The sequence below is a fragment of the Fusarium flagelliforme genome (assembly GCF_020744385.1).
Source record: "Fusarium flagelliforme strain FIESC 12 MPI-CAGE-AA-0113 chromosome Unknown B0J16scaffold_7, whole genome shotgun sequence".
In the NCBI taxonomy this organism is placed as follows: domain Eukaryota; kingdom Fungi; phylum Ascomycota; class Sordariomycetes; order Hypocreales; family Nectriaceae; genus Fusarium; species Fusarium flagelliforme.
In genome coordinates this window covers 562,494-586,113 of record NW_025763509.1, presented here as the reverse complement: position 1 = coordinate 586,113, position 23,620 = coordinate 562,494, and the positions used below count along the sequence as shown (strand labels likewise).

The window sequence follows — 23,620 nt, the reverse complement described above, 5'->3', positions numbered from 1 at the left end:
CGACGCCAAATAAAATGTTACCCTTGGAGGTATCCAGCGGGAAAAGAAGCTGCCCAGCGGCTATATGAGCGTAGATTACGACAATATACGCCCGAGACTTGGACTCAAGATCCATATCTTGTCTGTATCATGTTGTCTCTAGCACAAGACGAATGGTATGGGTCTCTTCACCAAAGCTATCCGGTATTTCCTTTCCTCTTCCCTTCCAAGGCAGCGATACTAATGTCTTTAGGTCTGTCTTGTTGTTTGCAATGAAACCGACAAGGCCAATCAATGCTTATGTATACCATACCGAGTTCCCCATAGATATCTTGGACGGATCAAAGACCCCTTCATTGCGTATAGCTACTTGGCCTACGATCTCTTATACTAAGATCGCATTCGAACCATACGGGACGTCTCTCGACCGTCTCACTACAAACATCCTCGGGGCCAAGGAAGTCAACACGTCAACTGCCGAATCGACAAAGAAGAGCCAACTCTGCGATGGAGGCGAAAGCACTGAAATAGGATGCAGGAGAGTCATATCGGACACTGTACAGGCTTCAAGACTCTCATCTCCAGGTCGTAGGTGTGCCATTCACCGGGGGCGAAGACAAGAGTCGCTTTTGAGATACTAGAAGTCAAGCTTTTCCCGCTACATATTTACACTTTTGAAGCATCATCCCGATGTTTACACAACAACTCTTTCTTATCTTGCCCTGCTCTCATTTAAGCTTCGTCACAAGGGCCCTTCCTTGCTCGTTTCCAGTATGTTTGCCTTCCTTTCACCAATGCCACCATATCCATGGTATGATCAGAAGGTAAAACCCGCAAGGACTCCCTCCTTCGTGTTTCCATCACGTGGTAACTCTCTCTTCCTCGTTGTCATCTTTCAGGATTGGTGTACCGGGGCGCGTCCATTGAAGTGTCAACTCATTCATCTTCCAACCCCACAGATCTTTTTCCTCGTCGTCAACAATAACAAACCCAGCTCTATCATAGAGAAACAGGGACGTCTCCTGTGTTCTTGCGGTGTAAAGCGAAACCTTGGCAAATCCCATTTCTTCCACAAACTCCATCGCCCTACCTAAGAGCCTCTTCCCAACGCCGAGACCACGGGCTCGCTCATCCACTATAAAGCCCCGTATCTGCGCCATGCCGGGTTGTTTCATACTCTCAGCATCGACAAGAATAGTGCCCACGATCTTCTGTGTAAACGCAGTAGGATCATCATCAGGAGTTGTGTTCTGGATCGCGGCGAAGACCTGGTTGCGAGGGTCGGTGTTGAGTCTTTGGAGAAGATCAGCCCAGGCAGTGCCGACTGAGGTTTCGAATGCTAGGCCCCAAGAATTTATGGGGTGGTAATAGGCTATGTGCATCTCGAGGCACCTGGCGAGGAAGCCGGGACGATAACCCGCTTCGATTGTGACACTTGATTCGGACGCGGCCATTACGTGGGTACGAGCCACGTGAGAGTAAATGTGAATTGCGCCTCACCGTCAAGAGTGTTGGAGATGATTGTACACAGTGAGTCAGACTGCAACAGGTTCTCTTGGCGCGCCCTATTGCAATCCGAACCCATCAGATGCGGGGTATGTGCAACATAACAACCGCCCAATTGCATTCACCTGCCCGTGAGTATTCGTAAGACAACTAATTTAACATTGAAGCCCTTACTCAATTATTAAGGATTAATTGAAGTTTCAGATATTGAATCTCTTATCAAATGACCGGCATCTGCCATCCAATCCCAGCGCACTTCCCCTCCGTATCATTCCCGGATATTCTTTTTCTCGACATGACAGTAGGGACACCGAGGGGTGCCACACGAGGGGCAGCTCGCCACCGTAGCTCGCATCCCACTCGTTTGACAGCAACAGCAAGTCCATATAAAGATCTGTTTCTTCTTCTTGGGTGCCTGATCCTGAGTCAGTCTCGAGAATCAGGATTTACGGTTTTCGGACGATAGCTCACCCCGTTGTCAATTGACATAATGAGTTGAAGAGTAAAGAAGCTCGATTCGAAATTTCCGGAACTCTTCATGTGGTCGTGGGCTTCATGAAGAATTCCTGCATGTAAGATATTTGGTAAGAGCATAGCGATTTGTAATGGAAGGATGTTGGAACGGGTCGACAAGCATCTGGAGGGAAAGCATGCTGTACTGCTCCTTATAATGGTTTTAAGAAATGTCTTAGGAATGGCTAAAAGGCGACAGCAACGTGGAGGCGCGAAAGTTTCATAACCGACTTGGTTCTCTTTACTTTGACCAGGATATCCCATGTACCATTGAGATTCCATGTACCATGATACTAAAGCCCAGACCCCTGAACGTGAGTAAGGCTCAGGGATGATGCCCTTATTTTGGTATGTCGTATCATCCACATGATCGGACAGTGTGGTAGTATTACATACCTGACAGGCCCAAGATACCAAGAGATCTTTGTTTATCGACCAGTCATATTACATCTGTGCCATACCACCTACAGTCCCTGTCTCGTTCTAGCAACCTAACCCAACCGTACCTTACACACCGCAGCTCGCAAATACTGCTCAATGAATGACCCAAATTGCAGACTCAAAATGCTCCAAATATCGTAGCTCAGTATACTGTGTTTACAGTGTGACTTGGAGAGAGCAAAAGTATACCAATTGTCCCCCTGCTTACTACCCCTCATGTCTTACTGTCCATACCACTCTAGGCAGCTTTATTGCTTCCAGGGAACTGGCATGGGCGGCAATTGACAGCCCGATATGACCAAGCAATTCCGTACTACATTGTCTGCGATACGTAGGGGCATACGTTATATATCGTCATATGTCATAACATTCAATTAGGTGCTTATCTGCTGACAGATTGAAAATAGCGTGAAGAATCCAGGATAGCGCCTAGCAGAAGCCTCAATGTCTTGGTAGCCTATCCCTAGAGCTTCAGTAACCAATCAGACGGCATGCTCTTTTTTTTCGGCGGTCTGGGATAACGGCGTGTCAACACCGACTGAAACAAGGTTCTTTGGACCTCTCGTAAACCCTTTTAAACTTGCTAGTTAGCGTTATTCCTGTCCGTGGGGTGAGGAATTTAGGAGGTCAAAATTGGTTGGTTGACTGACTCTGTGCTTACCGACCTACGGTCTGGTTCTGGTGTGCACACGCACCCCAGTGAATTATAGTTGACATCCAACACATCCAAACAAGACATGCTTCTACACTTACAGGGTATTCCCTACCAGGGGTTCTTTTATTTGTTCTGTTTCTGGAAAGTTCAACTAAGAGCGCCACATTTGGTTGGCCTCAGATTTATGCAGTAGAAGGCAGACAAGTCATATGCGTACCACCAATGCATGCCACTACCGCGTAACATTGCATTTCAAAGTCTCGATCTGCCCTGACACTTCAGCCGCACTCGTTGACAACATTTAAGAAAACGGGCCATTGTTGAGGACTCCTTTTTAAGGTGCTGTGTACTGTCGACGACAGTGACAATGTCACTAACGGACTTTTGTGGTTTGACCCTCAGATGCACTCAACCAAGCAGCATATCTATATGACGTCACTGGTGGGGGACCTTATCAGGATCTCCCTCACACGCGCGGTTCATTGCATGGTGCGTGCGATTCGGGTTTGTTTGGCGGATGTAAAGGCCTTTACAGATGTTCGCAGTCGGATGGTGTGTGACGCAATAAAACAGTTTTGGTAGTACCAACGACATCACGAGTTGAAGGCCTCGATGCACCAAGCCGTCGCCGGACATAGGCCCCTTTTTCAGCTGGTATAGTCCTACTTGCTAGCTTCGGGGGGTCCTTCTATTCAGTCTACACAGAGATCAAACAATTGCCTCCCGGGAGGGCCGACAATCGACTGGCCTCCAGTGAGTTTTTGGGGAGTTTACGAGGCCTCCTTTAGTGAAGGGCAGCCTAACGCCGGGAAGAAAGTCATAACCGAGCATTTCTCTGCGCAACATTACAAACCTGAATTCTTCGTCCGTACTAATGCTGCGGATTCGAGTGACCCGCACCTCAAGACATGGCCAATATCACATAAAACTGAGTCGGGTATCATGGTGTCAAAGGAAGGTTTAAACTGCTTCCGTAGATTGAATTCAGAGATCATTCGTCGGAGTTTCGTCTTTCTCTTGCAACAAAACATTGACATACCCACGAAACTGACCTCATCCAAAGCTAAGGGCGGCGCTGTGGTCAAGTCCACGAGAAATGTTACAGTACTTCGACTTGCTTACGTGTCTCTCCTTGACGATAGTTTCACATGACAAGGGACTGGATGAGTGGATCATCGTCGGCGACTAAGCGGTTTTAATTGACCCCAATTGACCACTGGCCTGTCAGCTCATTGAAATTGGAGGGCCTCATTTTGAGGAGCCAAAGCCGGCGCTTGTCTCACTCAATTCCTACATGACATGACAGTGTAGATACTTTTACCCAGTAATATTTCAACTTTTCAAAACGCGATATATTTCGGACACTGTACTGTAGCGTCTAATGAAGTATGTTGCTATAGAAATCTTCAACCATAATAACTAGTAAAAGTGCTTTCCATTCGCTGACCTACTTAAAGCCTTTACCCAGGTCAGTTGAGCTGAACTATTAAATTTATAGCTCGAGCAGCCACTGTTGACAAGAGACACAAGGCATGTTTTAGAGAGATAATTATATTGATATTCTTAGGATATTTACAGGAGTGTAAGTTCTTTTCGATATGATTCAGGGCGCTGTTCCGAATTATTTTAAGCTCCATTGACGTTAGATGGCTTGTTACTTTGACATGCGGAATAGCGTCTACAAGAGTTATAGCAACAAAACTTGACCTTTTAAGAGGGACTTTGCAATATGGTTAACTCCAGCCTTGACATTTTAAGCTGTTCTTTCTAGATCAAGCGACTAAACCTCACGTGGAGATCTATCCGATAGCTTCCATCCGGGAAATTGGCGCATTCAGGGTGCTCGGGGAGACCCGCAGCTTTCTTTAATAGTGAGGGCTTAGCCTGTAAACTATCGAAAGAAAGCCCAGAGCTGCGCGGATAGCTGACAGCTCAAATCCACTAGTCCGGTCGGGAACATAAACTATTGACTTTCCTTAGGCACTAATGCGATTCGCACGAGATGCTAATTTCCGAAGGTCTTTTTATAAAATCTAAGAAGGATAAAAGTATGCTTCCCAGATTTCCAACCACCCGTTGCTTTGTTCTTGAGTTACCTCTCCCAATTTCACTCGTTTTAGTCATTCATTTGAGCCATCATGCATTTAAGCAACCTACGCTTGCTGGCCGTTGGCCTTGCTGGTCTTGATATTGCAGTTGGAAGCCCTTGCAAACCTATTTCCTCAGGTAAGTGATATACTCCCAATTGGCCATACTTTACTAATGATTTGCCCTAGCGTCTGACTCTTCAATTGCGACAACTGCAACAACATCCGGCTCATCCACTTTCACCTTGACTTCGGACAGCTCGGCCACCGTTGCTACTACCACGACCGAAGCAGTGACTCCTACAGACACTACCACTGGAGTGACCACGGTTACTGAAGTAGACACTACTACTACTACCGAGGCGACAACTTTTGCTACATCAGTCGCAACCACTGAGGCAACTACTGAGGAGACTACGGTCACTGAAAAAGTCACTGCTAGCACTGAAGCAACCACTTCTGGTGGTATGAGCTCGGAGGCGACTACTTTCGCTACTTCAGCCGCAACCACTGAGGAAACTTCTGCCACTGTCGCGGATACTACAGCTGCGACTACAGCAACTTCAGACGCTGTCACTACTTCGGCCGAGATCACAGAAGCTCCTACCACCACCGAAGCTACAACTACTGCAGCTCCCACCACAACTACCGCGCCCACCGTGCCAATGTTCCGTCTTGTCCCTGAAAGCGGAACTTACGCAAACCAAGCTATTACATCAAACCGGTACCAGGGCACTAAACTCAGCTTCAACAGCAGGTCAGGCTATCCCGACGCATTCTTCACCGTCGATCCCACTACTGGCTACTTGCTTCTTGACGGCACGAAACCTATTTGTGGCTTCACTCCTGGTGATGGCACCAGTGCACTTCAGGTCTGCAGTGATAATAGGTCACTGCAAGAGCAATTCATCACCTGCGAGGCACCTACCAGTCGCCAGTTGGAGTGCACTGTGCCTGAGCTCTTTTGTAGCATGTTTACACAAAGATGTGATCCTACAGGAAACCTTTGGGGCACTACTTACATCGGGCCCTCTGGTGGTAGTGGTATCGATACTTTGTTCCTTGGTCCTGACTACAGTCAAGGAAACACGGCTGTGCCCTTGTTGATTGTACATAACTCAGATTAGATGAACTAAACTAGTTTAGCAAATCAGTCCATGTTCTAAGTCAGCTTGGCCCAGAATAATGTAATACTTAATACATACTTATCATACTCAGTGCGTCTGTGGATGCCAACTATCTATTGAAGTGACTTGATACTTAGATTAACCTGGCTGCACAGTCAATCGATTGGAAGATCGTTAAATAACGATACCTTTATATACATGATGATCCTAAATGCCTTCAGGAATAAAGTTATCAAACGATGGCTTTATGCATTAGGTAGTAAGAAAGTATATTTTCTTAGCTTTTTTACCTCCAACCATGAGTGTTTTCAGCTTGGCTGGTCTTGTCCCAAATAAGTACGTGGCTGGCATAAAGCCTCTGAAACAACCAATAAAAGGTTATTGACTTCTTGCAAGAGAAGGGAGAAGAGCTAAACAGCCTCTGAAAACGGCCATGTGTCAGTAAGGGCTGCACATTCAAGCTACCTAACTGGTCTGATGATTCAAGAATTACGCCTGCAATTGCGACAGGGCGGTCGAGTCCAGCGGACCAGTGCATAAATATCGCAGGCACCTCCTACTCTTGAACACTTTTCTTCGTGTTTTTCTTTTTATCGTTAGTCAGGCTATCAACTAACAACATGGCATCCAAGGCCAAGGTCGAGTGCTCACTTAACACCACGGAATGTATCTTGGAGACTATCACGAGTATCCTCATCGAAATCCGGGAGCAGAACAACGAATACAACTGGGATCCTTTGACATTTGTTTTCACGGCCATTATCGGTATCATCGCTATCCTAGTCGCGGGTCTGGCCGCATTTCAAGCTTTCTTGGCTGCAGGTCCTGGTCGTACCAAATCTGGAGCCTATGCTATCGGCCCATGGTCACAACTCAATCGTCGTAAATTCGACTTGACTGAGATGCGATTTCGGACGACCTCGTCTACTCCAATTATAACCATGTATTCGCTTAACTATAGTGCTTTAAGACTAGAGTGCTCTCTCTCTTCGGACCAAGACCCAGCACGACTTGGAAAGGGGGAAGATGAATACTTCCCAGCAACGTGGCTTGCTCTTTTATCACACCTCTCCCTTGACAAGACAAAGCTCTGGGACCAGGTCAAGATCACCGGGGCCGATTTTATCCCTTCGGAGTTGTCGGCTGTCCCAGCGTACGGCTCCATCATATTTGTCGTCACTCTAGCCATGATTCTCTCAGGCGGACGCGGTCACCTAACCGTTGACCAAGAATCTGGCCTACCAAGGGTCCGTTACCGTTACTTCAATCTCATATTCCGGCAACATCCTTTATTGGGCATTATTGGTTTCTTTGAGATGTATGGAGAGGAACCCTTCCGGTCGCGTTGGCACGTCGAGATTTACAAACGGGTGCTTCAAGCCCACGGTTATTTGGGTATTCCGGATCCCAGGTACGGTGGCATAATCAACACCTCTATTAGCATGGACCAAGAATTTTCCTTTGTGCCATGTGAGGGTGATGATTATATGATTCAGATCGCGGATGAGATTGAAGAGCGATGCCCCCATACTAACCAGGCTCCAAAGCCAGCATGCCTCAATGTGCATGATTATGTGAGGGACCACATTAATCACTTTCTCTTTTACGGACCTTTTTGCCTATCGACGGTTTCTGTCCCTGATCTTCTTCCGTATTTCTTCCCACACAAGAAAGCTAGACTCCGCGAAAGGCTTGATACTCTTCTGCTCCAAAGCCGATTCTGGGGTATAAGATCCACGGCTTATTGCGGTCTTCCACCTAAACTGTCGGCAAATGGCGCCGACTTTAGGCTTCAACTGATCAACGCTGCTATGTCGTGGGCGAGATCAAGTATAAGGTCTGATATCGACGAACTGAAGTTGAGAGAGCGGGACTACAAAGATTGCTCCGCATATCTTGACAAGGACGCCGAAGTGGGCCGCGAACGCATGCCAAATCGGTGGGGTGTACGGGACGAGCTCAGATCCCTCGATTCATGGTTAAAGCAAATAGAGCCGTATGCTCTGTGCAGAATCATCACATTAGGCTTCATCGGAGACGGGATTCGACAAATGATCGACCCAGTTGAACAACAGCCAATTCTGGAGGCCTCATCTGGCGCTAAGAACGCAACAGTGCCCTCCTACCTTGATGGAATTCTCTTACCCATCTTACATGACAAACTTGGCCATTTATTAGAGGCAATAAGCAAGCCTAACAGCTCCAAACGTCTTCGCTATGGTTCGGAGGAGATCGCCCAGACAATGAGACACGACATGTCTGAGCACCTGAGAAAGATACAGGATCTTTGGGAAATGGAAGAACTTCATCTTAATGATGTGGTCAGTATGAGTGGAGACGGGGCAGATGGGGGTCAGGAACACGACCGACACGTATGGAAGTTAACTTCTGCGACCTTTCACCCACTGGACAACGTCCTTATCTACCGCGCGGTCTTAATGACCATACTTTATTGTCTGAGCAGCGACAGCAGTGACGTGATTGAAAATGATGCATGGGACATAATTGTCCCAATTGCGTAACTATTGCTTACCCAATTCTTGAAGGAGACGTCAGGGAGTCAGAGCAATTAGCCGCTGAGGGTATAAGAGACGGGATGATTTAGTTACCTTATTCTAGGTATGTTAGAATAGCATTTAGGCTCATGACTTTGCCATCTTAAACCTTGGAGGATAATTCTTCTTACCTACCTAGGAGATTAAATTGGTATCATAAAATATGTACAGATAATGACTCGCTCTTTGATATGCAATGCTCTTCCACTCATCCAGCGACTCCCTCATTTCTTCGCCTTCGTCATAACCACCATCTCGTGATCCAACCCCTCCGCCGCTACTGCCGTTGTTCCACTACTCATAGTACCAGTAATAGTTGTCAATCCTCCAACATCACTCAATGTCGGCATCTCTTCATCTTCTATCCGTGCCAAAGATCGGTCGATAAAAATTGGTTTCGCCGTTCCTTCCTTTTGCCTCCTCTTGCATATCATCTTCTGCACTAATTGTCGCGTTGATGGCACGCAGGCTACTATGGTACCTACATAGGTCTCGATTAATGCCCACAAGACGACCCCCAGTTGACCAGTTACTATCGAAGTATGTTAGTATTTGATATCATTCCCATCATACTTTACTTGCCTGCTTCTGATGGATCCGAAAGTAGCTGTGCCGTCAAAATTGTCCGTACCAAGCTGATAGCTGTGAGACTCATCATTCTGTTAGTTTCGGAGAATGCATCATGATTGAGGAGTCTTACAAAACCCCTAGTCCAAACATGGAGATGACGCTAATCTTCTTGTTGAGTTTGAGTCCGATATTGTAGAGCTGTGTCATGGGCAAGACGAGCATCCAGACATCAATCACCAAATTGACTGAACAGCTAATCAAGACAACTCTGATACTCGGTATGTAGTCATCCGGATCGATATTGTTGAAGTTCTTTACATTTAGTAAATTGCCCACACCTCCTCCAACGGTAAAGTTTAGGACGGAGATGACGATTGTGGATATTATGTTGAAGGCGATTGTCACCCAAACCGCAATTCGGAATCGGCTATCTGGAAATACGCGGAGGTAGAAGAAGAGGATCGAGTTTTTTGCTGCAGCCAAGCCGCACAGGTATAGCGAATGCACAATAACTATCTCCTGCATCAGGTTAACACAGATTATAGGTTATATCTGATGAAATTACCTTGATAGCCTTTTTCATATTGGTTTGGCTGAACAAAGGGAGAGCAAGTCCGATGCCATGTTGTATTGCTGGTAAGTAGAAGCCATGAGCCACGCGGACACAATACGAGATATTGATGATCAAAGCTTACCGAGGAGTATAAAGACAGTCAGGGGTATCAAGAAGATCTGTTTTCTATTAGCATGATAGCAACAACAAGAGAAAGTGTCGTACAAATGCGATGACTGCCCAGGTATCATCTGGTCCCCAGGGAATCTTGGTGATAAACTTGGAGGCTACCCTTAGGGCAACAAAGAACATTGCCAGCGTGGTGAATACAATAATGGCAATTCGATATTCTTGACGGTTATCCTGTAGAGGCATATTGCAGGCTTTTACGCCAAACTCCATCAGAGCTGCGCAGTATTAGCCAAGTCACATTAGAGCACCGAACTGCTACCTCTCAACTCTTGAACATTGCAGCTGTTAGTAACACAGTCCATCACTTCGGTCGGGAATGAAGAGTGGTCATCGCACATCGCCTTTATGTTCGTATTCGTGCCATTTGATGAGTCGAGCATTTGCAAAAGACATGGTATCTTCAACTTGTTAGCTAAGCGATCAGATGAGGCATGTGGACTTACTGCACATGTTGGGACATCTGATACAGACAAAGCCGTCGTGACTCCCACCAAACAGAGCAAAAACAAGAGAATCATTTTGAGGCTCTCGAGAAGAAAAGACTTAAGTGAATGAGGCGGAAATGGGAACTAAGTCAGTTTTAAAAACCGTCACCGGAGTATTTAAGACATGTTCTACTACATTCCTGGCCTAGCACGCCCAGGTCTCGACAGATCGAGCCCGTCTTGAGGCGGTTAGCGAGGAATGTCATGTCACCGGTTCATTCCAATGGGAAGTTAATCACACGGTTTAGGCTTAATGTGGGAGTGACAGTGCAGGCACCTTGCTACGCTATGATGGAAACAGGGGGAGAGATCTGGTGTGGCGTACGCCACTTGGATCCTTCACCCATTAGTGATTACACCAATACCAAAACATGGGGATTCTGGATTCTTCATGATGGGTTGAAGACGCTTGGATGACGATTTATGCTTTCACATGTTGCTGTAATTTGAGATATCATTCCGACATAGGACGGCGAGCTTTTCTGGAGGTGCAGCGAGGTCGTGAGACTGTAGGCTTCAATTCCGTCAACTATTGTCAGCGCTTTCAGCTGAAACAGCATTCAAACTCAAATTCCTCAAAGTTGTGACGTAAAATCTTACAGATTTAATTATGGGCAGGGTGTCTTTTTCAGCTTTGGGTAAGGGGAGTTGTATACGGATAATAATGTGAGTAATCATAATCGGCAGGAAGAACGAAAGCCCGAGGTGGCGTAGTAGAAATGTACCCTTATCGATAAGCAGTACTTGTTATCCCACACTAATCTCGTGTGAAGAAAGGTATCTTATCAGCACGTCAGCTGATAAGATAAGATGATGGAGAGTACCTCACGCGTACCTGGAGTTGCAAAAGGATACCCAGAGAAGCATATTGTAATTTGGAATGCAGCTTATGAAAACTATTAAGCTGGCCAGTATTGCTTTAAGAGTCTGGGACTCGCAACTCTTTGGTTATTCATAACATAGTGATGAAGGTGCAAGAGAGGGTAGGACATCTTTCGGAATTCACAAGAAAGCTTTTATCCTGGTACGATCACAGCACAAGCCACTTCAGATTCTGTTAAGTTTAAAGGAACAACGGATAGTCAATTGTTACCCAGTCTACTTCGGCTTGAATGCATGATCAAGTACTGATACAGTTTCTTGCTACTACTCGGCTTGAATGAATGATCAAGTACTGATACAGTTTCTTGCTACTACTGCATTGTGTTCTAGCCTTATGATGGAGCTTTTCTTACCCTGGAGAAAGCTCCAACTCCATATCAAGAATCTTGCCCACCAACCGTCAGTTCAGGAGAATGGCTTCGCAGGCAATCAGTCTGACGTCCAGCAAAGGGAATACGATAAACCCTTAATTCTTTCTCGACGAATCCAAAAGAATAGACGCGAAAACTTTACGATGTGAGGTCGATAATAGGCCGAGGTGTTGACTATCTCTGTAAGGCACAGCAAACGGTTCTCTTGGCGCATGCCGCCATTGGAGCTTACACGAGGGCCGGATATGAGTCCGGGCAATAATGCGGAGAATATTATTTACCTGTAGACTGGTAAAGTACTCTGATTGAAGCAATCGCGAGATGAGAAGCCCTATGAAAGCGGGGACGAAAGCTTTAGGAAGGACAATCGTCAGCTTACTATAACAGCTTACTATAATGGTTTTATAATATGCACGAATTGACTCTTGGCTACTAAAATGCATCGTGATAGGCATTGCGGCGTAGATTCCAACGTCGAGCTCAATCGTCAATGGCATCTGATAACAAGAAATCCGCGCAAGCGGGGGCGATCTTCGAAAAGCTTGGGGTCGTATTCCTACACAAAAACCCAAGCCGATATTAGCCCAGTAGGAGGTTAAGATCGCCCTCAACTGCGACAGTAACATCCGGAACAAGATGAACCGCCCACATTCCGACCTGGTTCTTAATGGAATGCAAATAATTTTCCGCCTCCTCTTTCGGTGGCATGTCGGATTATATACTATAGTAAAACAGTTAATGTTGGATATAGCTTGATCTCCACGAAGGATTTATAACGTCCCAAACGATTGGTATGAGGAACGAGATCCTTGACCAGATCCAGAAAGTGTGATGGGCAACGCCGTTTGCCCACAGGAGGATTATGTACGTCAAGACACGCGGAGTTCCACTGGAAGGGAAGGTAATCCTTCTGCATGTCAGGGGTGACGTTGGTTAGAGATTTTGGACCCCTGCAGTAGTAGGATGCAAACGGATGAACTGGCCCTTTTTGACCCTCTGGCCCGAGAAGCTTTGATGGGTCCAGTGAGCAAATTTGGGATGACAGTGGTCCCGGGGAATGGGTTGGCTGTTTCATGTGTTTCCATCAGGAAGGATGACAGTTTTAACGGACGGCGTATCACGTATCAGATCTGGTTTCGTGTGGAGTAGGATTGATACCGAGAGAATCTCTACGCGAAGATAATCCTGCGGCCGCATCCAACGGCTTTGAGGTTTAGCTCAAACCTTATGCTCCACGTGCTAAGCTACAGCATTCACATGTTATCACAGTGAGATGGAAAGATGTATGCTTCTTATGCCAGTCTATTTTCAGTGGCCTCTAGTTATGCAAATGCCTGCCGTAAAATCATCGACTCTTATATCATCCACTAACTAAATATCTTCCCCGTATATATATCTATATCTTAAATGATGAGCTTGGTGAGGAGCTTACCCTGGTTGACACCAGTGAAGAGCTTCATCCAGGTCTCGGGCTGCTTCTCAATGGGAGCCTCAATAACGGTCTCAGCGGCCTCAAGCTTGATGCGGCCGTCGGCAGTGGCGCCTATAAGCTCGCCAAGGATGGTAGGGACCTTGTCCATGTAGTCGAGCATGATGAAGCCGCGGATGTTAATACGCGAAGAAATAAGCTCGAACCAGTTCTTAAGAGCCATGGGCTCATCAGAGTTATAGCTGCTAACGGCGCCACAAACGGCGATGTGACCGTGGCGCTTAACGCGGGTCAGCATAGCGTCGAGGACGAAGCCGCCGACGTTGTCAAAGTAGACATCGACCTCGTCGGGGGTAACGCGCTTAAGATCCTCGAGGAAGGTAGGGCTCTTGTAGTTGATGCACTCGTGGGCACCGATGCTCTTCACCCACTCGCACTTCTCATCGGAACCGGCAATACCGATAACGCGCTTGGCCTTGAGGATCTTGGAGGCGATCTGGACAGCCATGGAGCCGGTGGCGCCAGCAGCGGCAGAGATAACGATGGTGTGCTCGGGCTTAGCCTCGCCAGCGTAGTACAGACCAGTGTAAGCAGCGAGACCAGAGGCGCCAAAGGCACCGAGGAAGTGAGTGGTAGGGAGACCATTGGGGAGGGGAGCGAGAGGCTGGGAGTTCTCGGCTTCTAGGATGGCATACTCGCTCCAAATGCCGAGATGGAAATCCATGCAGAGATCGCCGACCTTGAACTTGTCGGATCGAGACTCGACGACCTCAGCGATGATGCCGGATCGCATAGGCGAGCCGACGGGGACGGTAGGGACATAGAAGCGCTCAGGGGCGACAGTGCTCTGCATAAAGTTCCTCAGGCCAGTGTCGTTGGAGAAGTACTGGATCTTGACGAGGATCTGGCCATCCTCAAGGTCGGGAAGGGTGACGGTCTGCAGCTTCCAGGTGGCGTCAGGGCCTTCAAGGACAGGCTCCCCTGTGGGCTTGTTGGCCAGGATCCATTGCTTGGTAGTGCGCTGAGCAGACATGATGACAGAGTGATGATAGTATGTTTGTGATAGTGATACAATACGAGGCGAGGCAGTAGTAGTACCGAAAAGTTTAGTTGGAAAAGATGGGTTATTGTTTCGCGGAAGCTCGAAGCGAGAAGAGCTGGGAGAGATATGGTTGGTGGAGAGTGGGGGAAGGATCTAAACCAAGAAATTCTTTGCTTTTTTCCCAGTTGGGACTTTGGTTGATAGAGACTAATCCTTTATAAAGGTAGAGAGACGAGCTTACCGTAATTACAATTTATTATTAATTTCTGTTCTAGTCCCCTCCTCATGTGGACTAGTCATCTCTTGTGTCCTCTTTCCGTTGGCTTGTGCCGGTCCCATCTCCGACGAGTGTTTGAGGTCAAGGTACAGGGGTCTTGAGGGGGGACCCCATTTATGCCCGTTCCCTGCCAAATAGAAGAGAGACCTGTAGGTTGTTGGTTCGTTCCCCTTTCATGCGCACATGACAAAACGGGAGGATTTTGTAAGGACACCGCAAACCTGGTCAAGCCAAGACATGTAACCCCCTGAAAAAGTGGCGGGCGAAAGGTTGTATTAATGGAAGGTAGAAAGAAGCACGTCAGACGTTGTTTCGAGAGCTAGCATCGTGCAGTTTAAGATCTCGATAATTCCGAAACTCAATTCAACGCTGCTACCAATCTGTCTCTTCCCTTCCGACACTAAAGACGGTTGCTGAAGATACAAGTCGTTTCACTACTGAGAACCGTTGAGAACTAAAAGAGCTCTTTAATTTTTAGCGTCGCCGTCGTCATGAGTCGCGAGTCGCGAGTCGGCGAACTCTGCTTTTTATGCAGGATTTGTAGGCGCATTAACCACTGTAAATCTTTCTCTTCAGTGAGTACAGAAGGCACAGCCGACGCTAAAGACCTTCTGTGGTTAGCCGGTGTCCCCTCTTTTTCCAACGTTAGTCCAAATGGGGTTTCTTGGTCTGAGCCTGCAACGTTCTCAACTGAAATCTTTCAAACCATGTGGGCTCGAATGGAGACTCTAGTCCTTGACCCTGTTCGCCAAGTGGTCTAGGAGTCTTTTAGCCACGGGCACCAACAACCGTCCGTCGTCTCTAGCTCGCAGTAACTCGCAATCTCAACCGCCCAAATCTTACGCTTCGGGAAGACCGTTACGTTTCCCTATGCCCTCCGCAATGTCTGTTCTCAAGAACTACCTTTTTCGTTCAGCCTTTTCAGGTCTGTAAGGCTGCATTAGGATAGCTCATCGTTAGATTAGTTAGTTCAACAAGTGCCATGGAATCACTGCCCACCAGGGATTACCCGTATGCTTGATGCCACTAGTCAGCCCCGGCACATTTTACGGCGTGCCCATTTACAATGCAATGTTATGTTGCAGTTGCCGAGTCAAGAAAGTCGAGGTCGAAAAGCAAACAGAGCGTCTCTTTACCAGTGGAGTTGTGTTCTGCTTCGTCTATTGGGCTCCATTACAATGGCCTGTTTGCCATGCGTCTCGCGTGTTCCTTTTTTTTCTCGCCTCTGCAACCTTGCTTTTTCTTGGTACCAGTGCCCAGGCTCTGGTGCTCAGACTCCCACCAGCTGAACTGTGGTTGCTTTTTCGTTATTTTTCATATTTTTTTTCTTGACTCTCGAAGGATTCCAATCCTTGGCTTCTTGGCACCTTGGGGTTTTACTTGACTCACGTGTGGCAATTTGCAATATGCCCGTTATATCCGTATTCTCTACCACTCACAAGGGTCAACCGTGCCAAGTTTGTTCCACCCTGGATCCGTAAGACTCTTCTCTCCCCTGCCCGGGAAACCCCTGCTTGGTCTCAGAATCCGCGCCCGCGGTGCCAAAGGGTTCTCGGGTACGGATACTCGAATGATCCCTCCCAAGAACAGTCCGTGGCAAAGAGATTACTGGGTCCAAGTTACGCAGTCATACGTTCTTTTTGGCAGTTGCTGACCTTAGTTCGGTCTAAATGACCGTTGTTGCAGAGAAATAGTGGTCAAACTAATGCAGGTTCCTGTCTTCTTTCCCCTCTTCAATCCTGACATTCTACATGCGCCGCAGCCGTTCGCTTCCGCAAGCTAAGAAAGGAACAATCAATGATCGACAGGACATTTTACTGTTCCTTGTCCCATTACTACCCTTTCCTTTTTCCCTCGCACTTGGAATTGATATAAGGAACACTGGGGTAACCTTAGCTCGTCCTCGTCATTTTCTCCCCATGCTTGCTTGATTGATGTTGGTTGTGATATTTTAACCCTTCCCCGGTTGTCTTTTGTTTCGATTTGAGTGTTTTGTTCTGCTTGTCTTCGCAAATCTCGCCCACCATGTCTGCTGCTGCTCCGGCGGGACCAGTGGACTCGTCCGCGCAGGTCTTCTTGCCCATACTGGACTTCGTCGTGGCCGAACTCGCCATCAACTGCATCGTTGTTCTTTTGGTCCTCTTTGTTGTCGGGCTGCGGGTCGTCGGACGACTTATGGGACCTGGTCTTGGATGGGATGACTTCTTCGTTATTTTCTCAACGGTTGGTGATCATCTCTTGATGTGCAATGGTAACAGCAACTAACAATCTTTTAGCCGCTGGGTGTAGCAATGCTGTGCTGTCAAGGGCTCTTTGCGCCTGTTGGAAATGGATACAAACTCGAAACTCACCAAGAACTCCTCGTCAACGTACCTTTCATTCTGAAGTTGACATTCTGCATGCAAATCCTCTACGTTACGCTTCTCGCCGCCGTCAAAGCAAGCATGCTTGCCTTCTTCATCCGCGTCTTTCCTACGACCTTTATGCAAAGATCTTCCAAGATTTCTCTCGCCTTCGTCGGATTGTGGTGGATTGCCTACCTCGGCGCTTGCATTTTCCTTTGTTCACCAGTTCAGGCTCAATGGGAGGCGCCTCTTACTTGCGGAGGTCAATACATGCCCATGATTAAGTCCTTGATTGCTACCAACGCTGTTGGCGATTTGATCATTATGGCTCTGCCCATGCACAGTGTTTGGGGCTTGAAGACAAGACGTGCTGAGAAGATCGGTATCACCTCTTGTTTTGCTCTTGGTCTTGCGTAAGTCTTGCTTCCTATAAAGACCCAAAATATACCCACTAACTTATCCAGCTGCGTTGTTTGCGCCATCTTCCGACTCATCTACATCTCGACCGTCGAGCTCGACACCAACATCACCGGAACCATGCCCACGACTATCTTCCTCTTCATCCTCGAACCCAACCTGGCCATCCTCTGTGTCAGTATTCCTATGCTGCGCCCTTTCTACGCCAAGTACAAGAAGCGAATGGGCGGTTCCCGCCTCGACGAATACTCCAACTCCCGAAGTACTGGCTTTCGCGAGCAGAGCCGAACGGGTGCCAGCAGCGCAGCCCCCCCTGAGATCGCCCGCGACCCCAACCTGTCATCCTGGGAGATGGACGATTACCGGCCCCAAGATAAGCTCCAGCACGGATACAGTGTCTCGGGATTCCCTGACGAGTCAGGGTCGGAGAAGAACTTGACTGTTGGATCGTCTGAGGATCGCAACAACGCGATTAACGTCGAGACTCGATGGACGGTGACACACTCTCGAAAGCAGTAGTGTCGGGTAAAATGATAGCATATTGTCGACTTAGCCGGGGCATTACCTCAAATCATCTTAAAATAATATCTTCTTCTAGTCAATACCAAGCATAAATTTCGCTCACAACTATTTCCCCCCATGAATGAGTGTTAATGTCGTCACCATGTGCACTTTGAAACCAATATATCACGACGTCGATTGTAGTCTGCAGCCACCTCGGTACGTTTACTTGATAGTCCAATCATAACGACTCAGTAAAGTACGTACATGTCAGCCAATTGTCATTCCCTTGAGCCTCACTGATGGTCAGAGAGCTATACCCGCCGGATAACGTAAGCCCTACATCCGAAAAGGCCATATTCGTATTCTCGACCTCTCACCATCGAATCCTTCGTCAAAGCACATGACTCCATCTCCATGTCTCTTATCCACAGATCTTCAACACTTACCTGCAGCAAAGAGTCATGTCGATCCTCAAAATAACCTCATTTCCAGCCCAATCTGATACATCAACTTTTTTACCCGTATCTTCCAAAAGCAAATAATCTGCCCATTTCTCGGCTAAAGTTAGTGATCGACCATTTCCCCTTTTTTTTCTTCAGCCGCTTTACGCTCAGGCATAAGCGTCTTGGTTCCCGACTACCCGGTGCATTAGTTTTTTTCTCGCCAGTGTAAGCGAGCCGAAAAGACCACTAGGAAGCTCAGGAGCGCACGATGGTAATATTTGCATGGGAATTACCACAGAGGTTGTATCGTAAGTGGGCAAATGGTTTCCACGCATCAAACGTGCCGCGTGGGCTTTATTACCGGCTATCAGGGTGTCGGAAGAATTTGTCGTCAAGAGTCTAATAGACGAAATAAGTAGACCACTTTATGCTAACTTACCCTGGCACTTATCTTGACAGCTAAGCCCTAGAGAACATCATTGTTACCCACTTGCAAGGCCATCACGAGGTATCAAACAAAACTCCATAATTAATAGACAATTATTGAGTAAAAACATCAAGCATTTTGAGGCGATCTTTGTTTCATTTCCTGTCCAGCGGGCCGAAAAGCCTTACTCCCTAGACAATACCTGTCTGCAGCCAAGGAACGATATCTCGGTAAAATGTCTGTAGTCTTGAGCTGATTCTGATCCGTGTATTGATAATGCGCGGCTAATGCGTTGCCTTGAATCACGACAGCTGCATAATATGTTAGTCATGAGAACTGTTGGCTTAGGGGCTACTTACGACGACGGAGCTTCTCGGGTAGGTCGAGGACGAGCATGTCTTCGTCGCCTTTGTCGTCGGGCCAGTTTTCTGGGTCTGTGTTGAGGATGTCGTCGCTGTAGATGCACATGAAGTTTATCCTGATACGGTCTTCGTACATGATCCAGGGCTTGGAGAATTTGTATAGGTCTAGTTGGTTCTTTTCCATGTTTTCGAATAGAGACATGTGCATTTGCGATGCGATGGCCCAGTTCTTGTAGCTATCACCCCAGACTTCGTATTTAAGTTTGGCAGCGGGTGTCTGATATAGAGCTCTATCGTTAGTTACTCTCAGCCACCTGTGGTTATCCCACGATGGAGGATCGTTCTCAAGGTCCCACTTGAACTTCGCTGGTCCATCCCAAGACGGATGTTGAGAAGGCTTCCAATAGTCTGTACCGCTGGAGATGTTGAGATCAAGTGATTGAAAACGCTCAGGGAAGTATGGATGTACAGCGCCCATTCGCATGTGAAAGAAGCCCAGAGGAGGGTTGTTGATGATGTTACCCGAGACCACAAAGTCATTCGGGTTTTCGATCTTCCGTGTGACGAGGTTGGGTATAGCGTCGTCGTCAATCCAGACCTGCGAGACGAGTAATTAGCACTTAGCGAAGCAAGACATGTGACTCAGAACGTACGACATCGTCATCAATCTTGACGTAGTACTTCCCCCTCTCCAGCAATTTCCAGATATGCTTATAGGTATACGTCCCAGCGATCTCTTGAGGATGAATTTTCTTATATCGTGGATTCGAAGCTATTATCTCTTCGAGATATCGCAAGTTATCGCTCTTTTCAGTGTTGGCAACCCAAAGGACTTCGTCAAGCCATCCTCCGTTGTCTACCATGTTGCGCTCGATATAGCACTTCATGATCTGGACTCGACTTTGTCGGCCGTAGAAGACGATGCCGCTGACTGTGATATTTCCTGGTTTGACGAGGGATGATCGCGTCGGTGAGGACGTGGGTCGTTGGATGTATGTGAATGCTGGGAAACGGTATGTGTAGTAGAGAAGGCCGATGATGTAGAGCAAGAAGCAGCATATCAAGGCGACGCGGGTGCGCTTCTTGCTCTCTTGGAGCCGCCCGAGTAAACTCATTTTGAACCTTGGGCAAGGACAAGGATGGAGCCTGAGTAGATCCGGTTGTCTCTCGCCTTGATATCTGTTCAAGACAGTCAGCATAAGACTCGAATCACAGTCCTGTTGAGATTGCCATGTTACATAGGACCTGTGCAACACACGCAATGTCATGTTTGTTAACCGTGCATACTCACTGTCTTAATTCAACAGCAATCAACTGAAAGAGGTTTATCTGTGCAACAATCACAGCCAACATGGAATGCTCAGGGGGGCATTGTACCTTATTATTCCTATCGTTGGCGGACTAGCTGAGGTCTAGAAGCTCTGCAGTCCAGACTAGCAGCAGTTGTGTTTTTGGAATTCCGATCGCCCCTGGTTAGGCTTCCAGGTAGCTTGGAACTATCAGTCACCAGATCTAGTATTTTAGATGGTTCGAGGTTTTTAACGCCATGTCAAGCCTGTTCGCCGCAACTTGCTTGTACAAGTGCGCCACCAACAGAATGCATTGTTGGAAGAGATTAGATCGCCATTCCTGATCGCCATTTACGACGTTACACATATAGAAAAATCGCATTTCCATTTTAGGGGCTGGAAGGCTCAAAAGCCAGGTTGGAATGCAAACACGGCAATGGTGTGTCTCGAATCCGGATAGGGCCACTATTCGGCACGTTCCTCCGAAACCTTGAGACATTCCCGGCGTGCTTGTCTGTCCTATGCCAAGCCACGTTACAGGAACGATCAAAAAGCTTGAGCTAAGTTAGAGTTTGGGGTTACGGGTAATGATGCCGGAAATGGTAGGCCAGATGCGTTATTGGCGGTCGAGACAGTATAATCCCAGGCTGTGTACTGGCACATTCAAACGTGGACTAGATTAACCTGATGATTGGGGATTTACGATGGCGAATCGGCTCTAATGCAGGGGTTTATCATGTTAAATACTATTTGAGCTCTAGATCAGGTCGGCACCCTATCCTTTCATCATTAGCAGCGAATTGATGACTACCTTATCATCACATTTCGTTCTATCTTGACTCTACCCTAGGTCTGTTGCCGCCTCACCGGAGTGAAGCTAGCGGCGACACAGCATAGAAAGGACCAATGAGTGCACAGTCCAAAGCTACCATGATGGCAAAAAGAAGTTCCTTTTTTTTTCGTAGCACGCAAAGAAAAAAAAGATGGACTTGGTCAAAGTCCTGAATTGTCAGTCGACGCAGGCCTGATTCGAACAGACGCCTCCGAAGAGAATAGATTTCTAGTCTATCGCATTAGACCACTCTGCCACTGCGCCTTTTTGCTGATTTGATTGAAATGGCTGCTCATATTACGTGCTGAGTAATCTAGATGCTCTACCAGGGTAGTCTGCCTTGCTGCGGATGATTTTTCCACTTCTGCCTGCGCCCGATGACTGTATCGGTACCTCATCAATGAGGCCTCGCCACCAAGTTCCGTGTTACCACCAAAACATAAATGACCGCAGAAAAATTCTCTCACTTTTCACATTCTTATTTTCTTTCACATTCAAAGCGCTCGAATAACTCACCTGCGATGGCCACTCGAGACACGCTGCAAGAGCAGCTTTCCGGCCTCCAAATCTCCGACTCAACCTCATGGCACCGCCTACAAACTCACGTCCAAGACGTCAAACTCACAGGCAGACTTATCATAGTCGGCGACGTACACGGGCATCTCCCCGAACTCAAAAACCTCCTAGAAAAAGTCTCCTACGATAAAACCAATGGCGATCAACTCATTTTTGTCGGCGACTTGATCAACAAGGGTCCTGACAGCCCTGGTGTTGTGCAACTGGCCATGGATCTAGATGCGCTTGCGATAAGAGGAAATAATGAGGATCGTGTTCTTGCGGCTTATAGCGCTGCGAAGAGAGGTGAAGATGGGGAGATTATTGAGAGATGGAACCGATTCAATGCGGAGGCTGAGAAGGAGAAGAGCGAGGGTGATCAAACTGTGAGAGATGATATCAAGGCATTGTCGAGAGAGGATTTGAAACCTTACATGGCGGCAAGCGACTTTGGAACCGCGGCTGGTCTTTCTGACGAGCAGATCAAATGGCTCGCTTCACAACCGCTGATTCTACGCATCAAGCTACCAAGAGAAGCTACCGCAGCGCCTTGGAATGCTGGAACACTCATCGTTGCGCACGGTGGTCTTGTACCCCAGATTCCCCTCGAAGAACAAGACCCATGGGCAGTGATGAACATGCGTGGTCTGGTCTACCCTGTTCCTGAGGCAGAGACCCCCGAAGCCATCAAAGCCGATATGATCAAAGGCGCCAAGAGTCGTGTGCGTCGCTACGCAGCATTTCAACACGCGTCGGATGAAGAAATCAAGACCCAGTTAGCCAAAATGGCAGACGTCGTCAAGAACGGCGAAGGTTTCACCGGACAGCACAAAGAAGATCTTATCGGCTTTCCTCTAGAAAGTCGCGAGGGCGATTGGTGGATTGATGCTTGGAATCGATGGCAGAATGCTATCGAAGATGTTGAGGAGAGGAGTATTGTCGTTTATGGGCATGATGCTCGTGTGGGATTGCAGATTGGTGCTGAGGATCCTGCTGTTGCGAGATATACGTTTGGATTAGATTCTGGATGCGTTTATGGGAAGAGTTTGACGGCTTTGGTTATCGATAGGAAGGATGGTGGGTTGGAGCATGAGATTGTTCAAGTCGATGCTGTGAAGAAGGCTGAGGATAAGGCGGAGGGATCTTGAAAGCCTGTATCGGAAAGATTCTACATTGCGAAATTGCTAGGCAATCGGCCCTCCGTTCAAAATTTGGTATGAATCATCAAATAGGATTAGAATCGTTGTTTCCATGGAAGCTTTGGAGTTAGCGGAAATAAACTACTCCGATTTCGTCCCGACCCAGGTCATTTTCACGCCCTACAGCGAGTGTCACATCCAATTGGCACTAGCTCTCTTCATCGCTGTACTCACCCGCTGACAATACAACCGGAGGATTTCGATTGTAACAAGGGGGATTATACAGGTTTTAGAGATAACACCGAGGAGCTATGTTCTTTTTATTAATTGGAACCCGAAGTTGCGATTTGCCAGCCCCGGGAACTCTTACCGAGTCAAGCCCGGGGAAGCCTTCCATCTTCATGATTGAAACCGCGCCCTACAGCAATGAGACCACTTTGATCATCTTGAAGTTAAAACAGATAGCGAGATGAATTATGAGCTCCTATTATAAATACCGGGGCCTATGTGCTCATTGTTAACCGGCGTGTTGCGTCTTCGTGCTTTCTTTGATCCCCGTACATCTCCAACCACCATGCATCAATTAAGCTCTCGCCACATCTCTACTGGCATGAGTTCTCAATTCATACGCCCTTATCATGAC

The 23,620-nt window shown here is 47.4% G+C and overlaps 8 protein-coding genes and 1 non-coding gene across 9 annotated transcripts; 4 read left to right on the top strand and 5 right to left on the bottom strand.

Moving 5' to 3' along the window:
* Nucleotides 1-624: 624 nt before the first annotated feature.
* Nucleotides 625-1,530, bottom strand: B0J16DRAFT_348453 (uncharacterized protein). The gene has a single exon (XM_046128744.1). The coding sequence runs from the start codon at nt 1,431-1,433 to the stop codon at nt 840-842; it is 594 nt and encodes a 197-aa protein (XP_045978675.1). The 5' UTR covers nt 1,434-1,530; the 3' UTR covers nt 625-839.
* Nucleotides 1,531-5,106: 3,576 nt separating this feature from the next.
* B0J16DRAFT_375206 (uncharacterized protein) lies at nt 5,107-6,385 on the top strand. Its single transcript, XM_046130677.1, has 2 exons — nt 5,107-5,320; nt 5,371-6,385. Exons 1-2 carry the CDS (start codon nt 5,233-5,235, stop codon nt 6,306-6,308), a joined length of 1,026 nt encoding a protein of 341 aa, XP_045978674.1. The 5' UTR covers nt 5,107-5,232; the 3' UTR covers nt 6,309-6,385.
* A 543-nt stretch (nt 6,386-6,928) lies between these two features.
* Nucleotides 6,929-8,830, top strand: B0J16DRAFT_388151 (uncharacterized protein; the record flags this gene model as incomplete). Its single annotated transcript, XM_046131726.1, has 1 exon — nt 6,929-8,830. The coding sequence occupies one exon, from the start codon at nt 6,929-6,931 to the stop codon at nt 8,828-8,830; it is 1,902 nt and encodes a 633-aa protein (XP_045978673.1).
* Nucleotides 8,831-8,992: 162 nt separating this feature from the next.
* On the bottom strand, nt 8,993-10,714 carry B0J16DRAFT_181331 (uncharacterized protein). The gene is made up of 7 exons (XM_046122608.1): nt 10,622-10,714; nt 10,212-10,576; nt 10,129-10,165; nt 9,999-10,066; nt 9,564-9,952; nt 9,446-9,513; nt 8,993-9,395 (listed from the first exon to the last, which is right to left on the bottom strand). The coding sequence occupies exons 2-7, from the start codon at nt 10,386-10,388 to the stop codon at nt 9,088-9,090; spliced, it is 1,047 nt and encodes a 348-aa protein (XP_045978672.1). The 5' UTR covers nt 10,389-10,576; nt 10,622-10,714; the 3' UTR covers nt 8,993-9,087.
* Nucleotides 10,715-13,202: 2,488 nt separating this feature from the next.
* B0J16DRAFT_348448 (uncharacterized protein) lies at nt 13,203-14,575 on the bottom strand. The gene has a single exon (XM_046128743.1). It carries the CDS (start codon nt 14,376-14,378, stop codon nt 13,320-13,322), a length of 1,059 nt encoding a protein of 352 aa, XP_045978671.1. The 5' UTR covers nt 14,379-14,575; the 3' UTR covers nt 13,203-13,319.
* Nucleotides 14,576-16,369: 1,794 nt separating this feature from the next.
* B0J16DRAFT_181314 (uncharacterized protein) lies at nt 16,370-18,062 on the top strand. The gene is made up of 3 exons (XM_046122607.1): nt 16,370-16,887; nt 16,941-17,422; nt 17,474-18,062. Exons 1-3 carry the CDS (start codon nt 16,690-16,692, stop codon nt 17,943-17,945), a joined length of 1,152 nt encoding a protein of 383 aa, XP_045978670.1. The 5' UTR covers nt 16,370-16,689; the 3' UTR covers nt 17,946-18,062.
* An 867-nt stretch (nt 18,063-18,929) lies between these two features.
* On the bottom strand, nt 18,930-20,277 carry B0J16DRAFT_388147 (uncharacterized protein; the record flags this gene model as incomplete). Its single annotated transcript, XM_046131725.1, has 3 exons — nt 18,930-19,111; nt 19,160-19,760; nt 19,816-20,277. 3 exons carry the CDS (start codon nt 20,275-20,277, stop codon nt 18,930-18,932), a joined length of 1,245 nt encoding a protein of 414 aa, XP_045978669.1.
* A 1,161-nt stretch (nt 20,278-21,438) lies between these two features.
* B0J16DRAFT_348441 (Metallo-dependent phosphatase-like protein) lies at nt 21,439-23,351 on the top strand. The gene has a single exon (XM_046128742.1). It carries the CDS (start codon nt 21,727-21,729, stop codon nt 22,984-22,986), a length of 1,260 nt encoding a protein of 419 aa, XP_045978668.1. The 5' UTR covers nt 21,439-21,726; the 3' UTR covers nt 22,987-23,351.
* Nucleotides 21,466-21,547, bottom strand: B0J16DRAFT_t272. The gene has a single exon. It is a non-coding gene; the product is annotated as a tRNA-Ser (tRNA).
* Nucleotides 23,352-23,620: the final 269 nt, after the last annotated feature.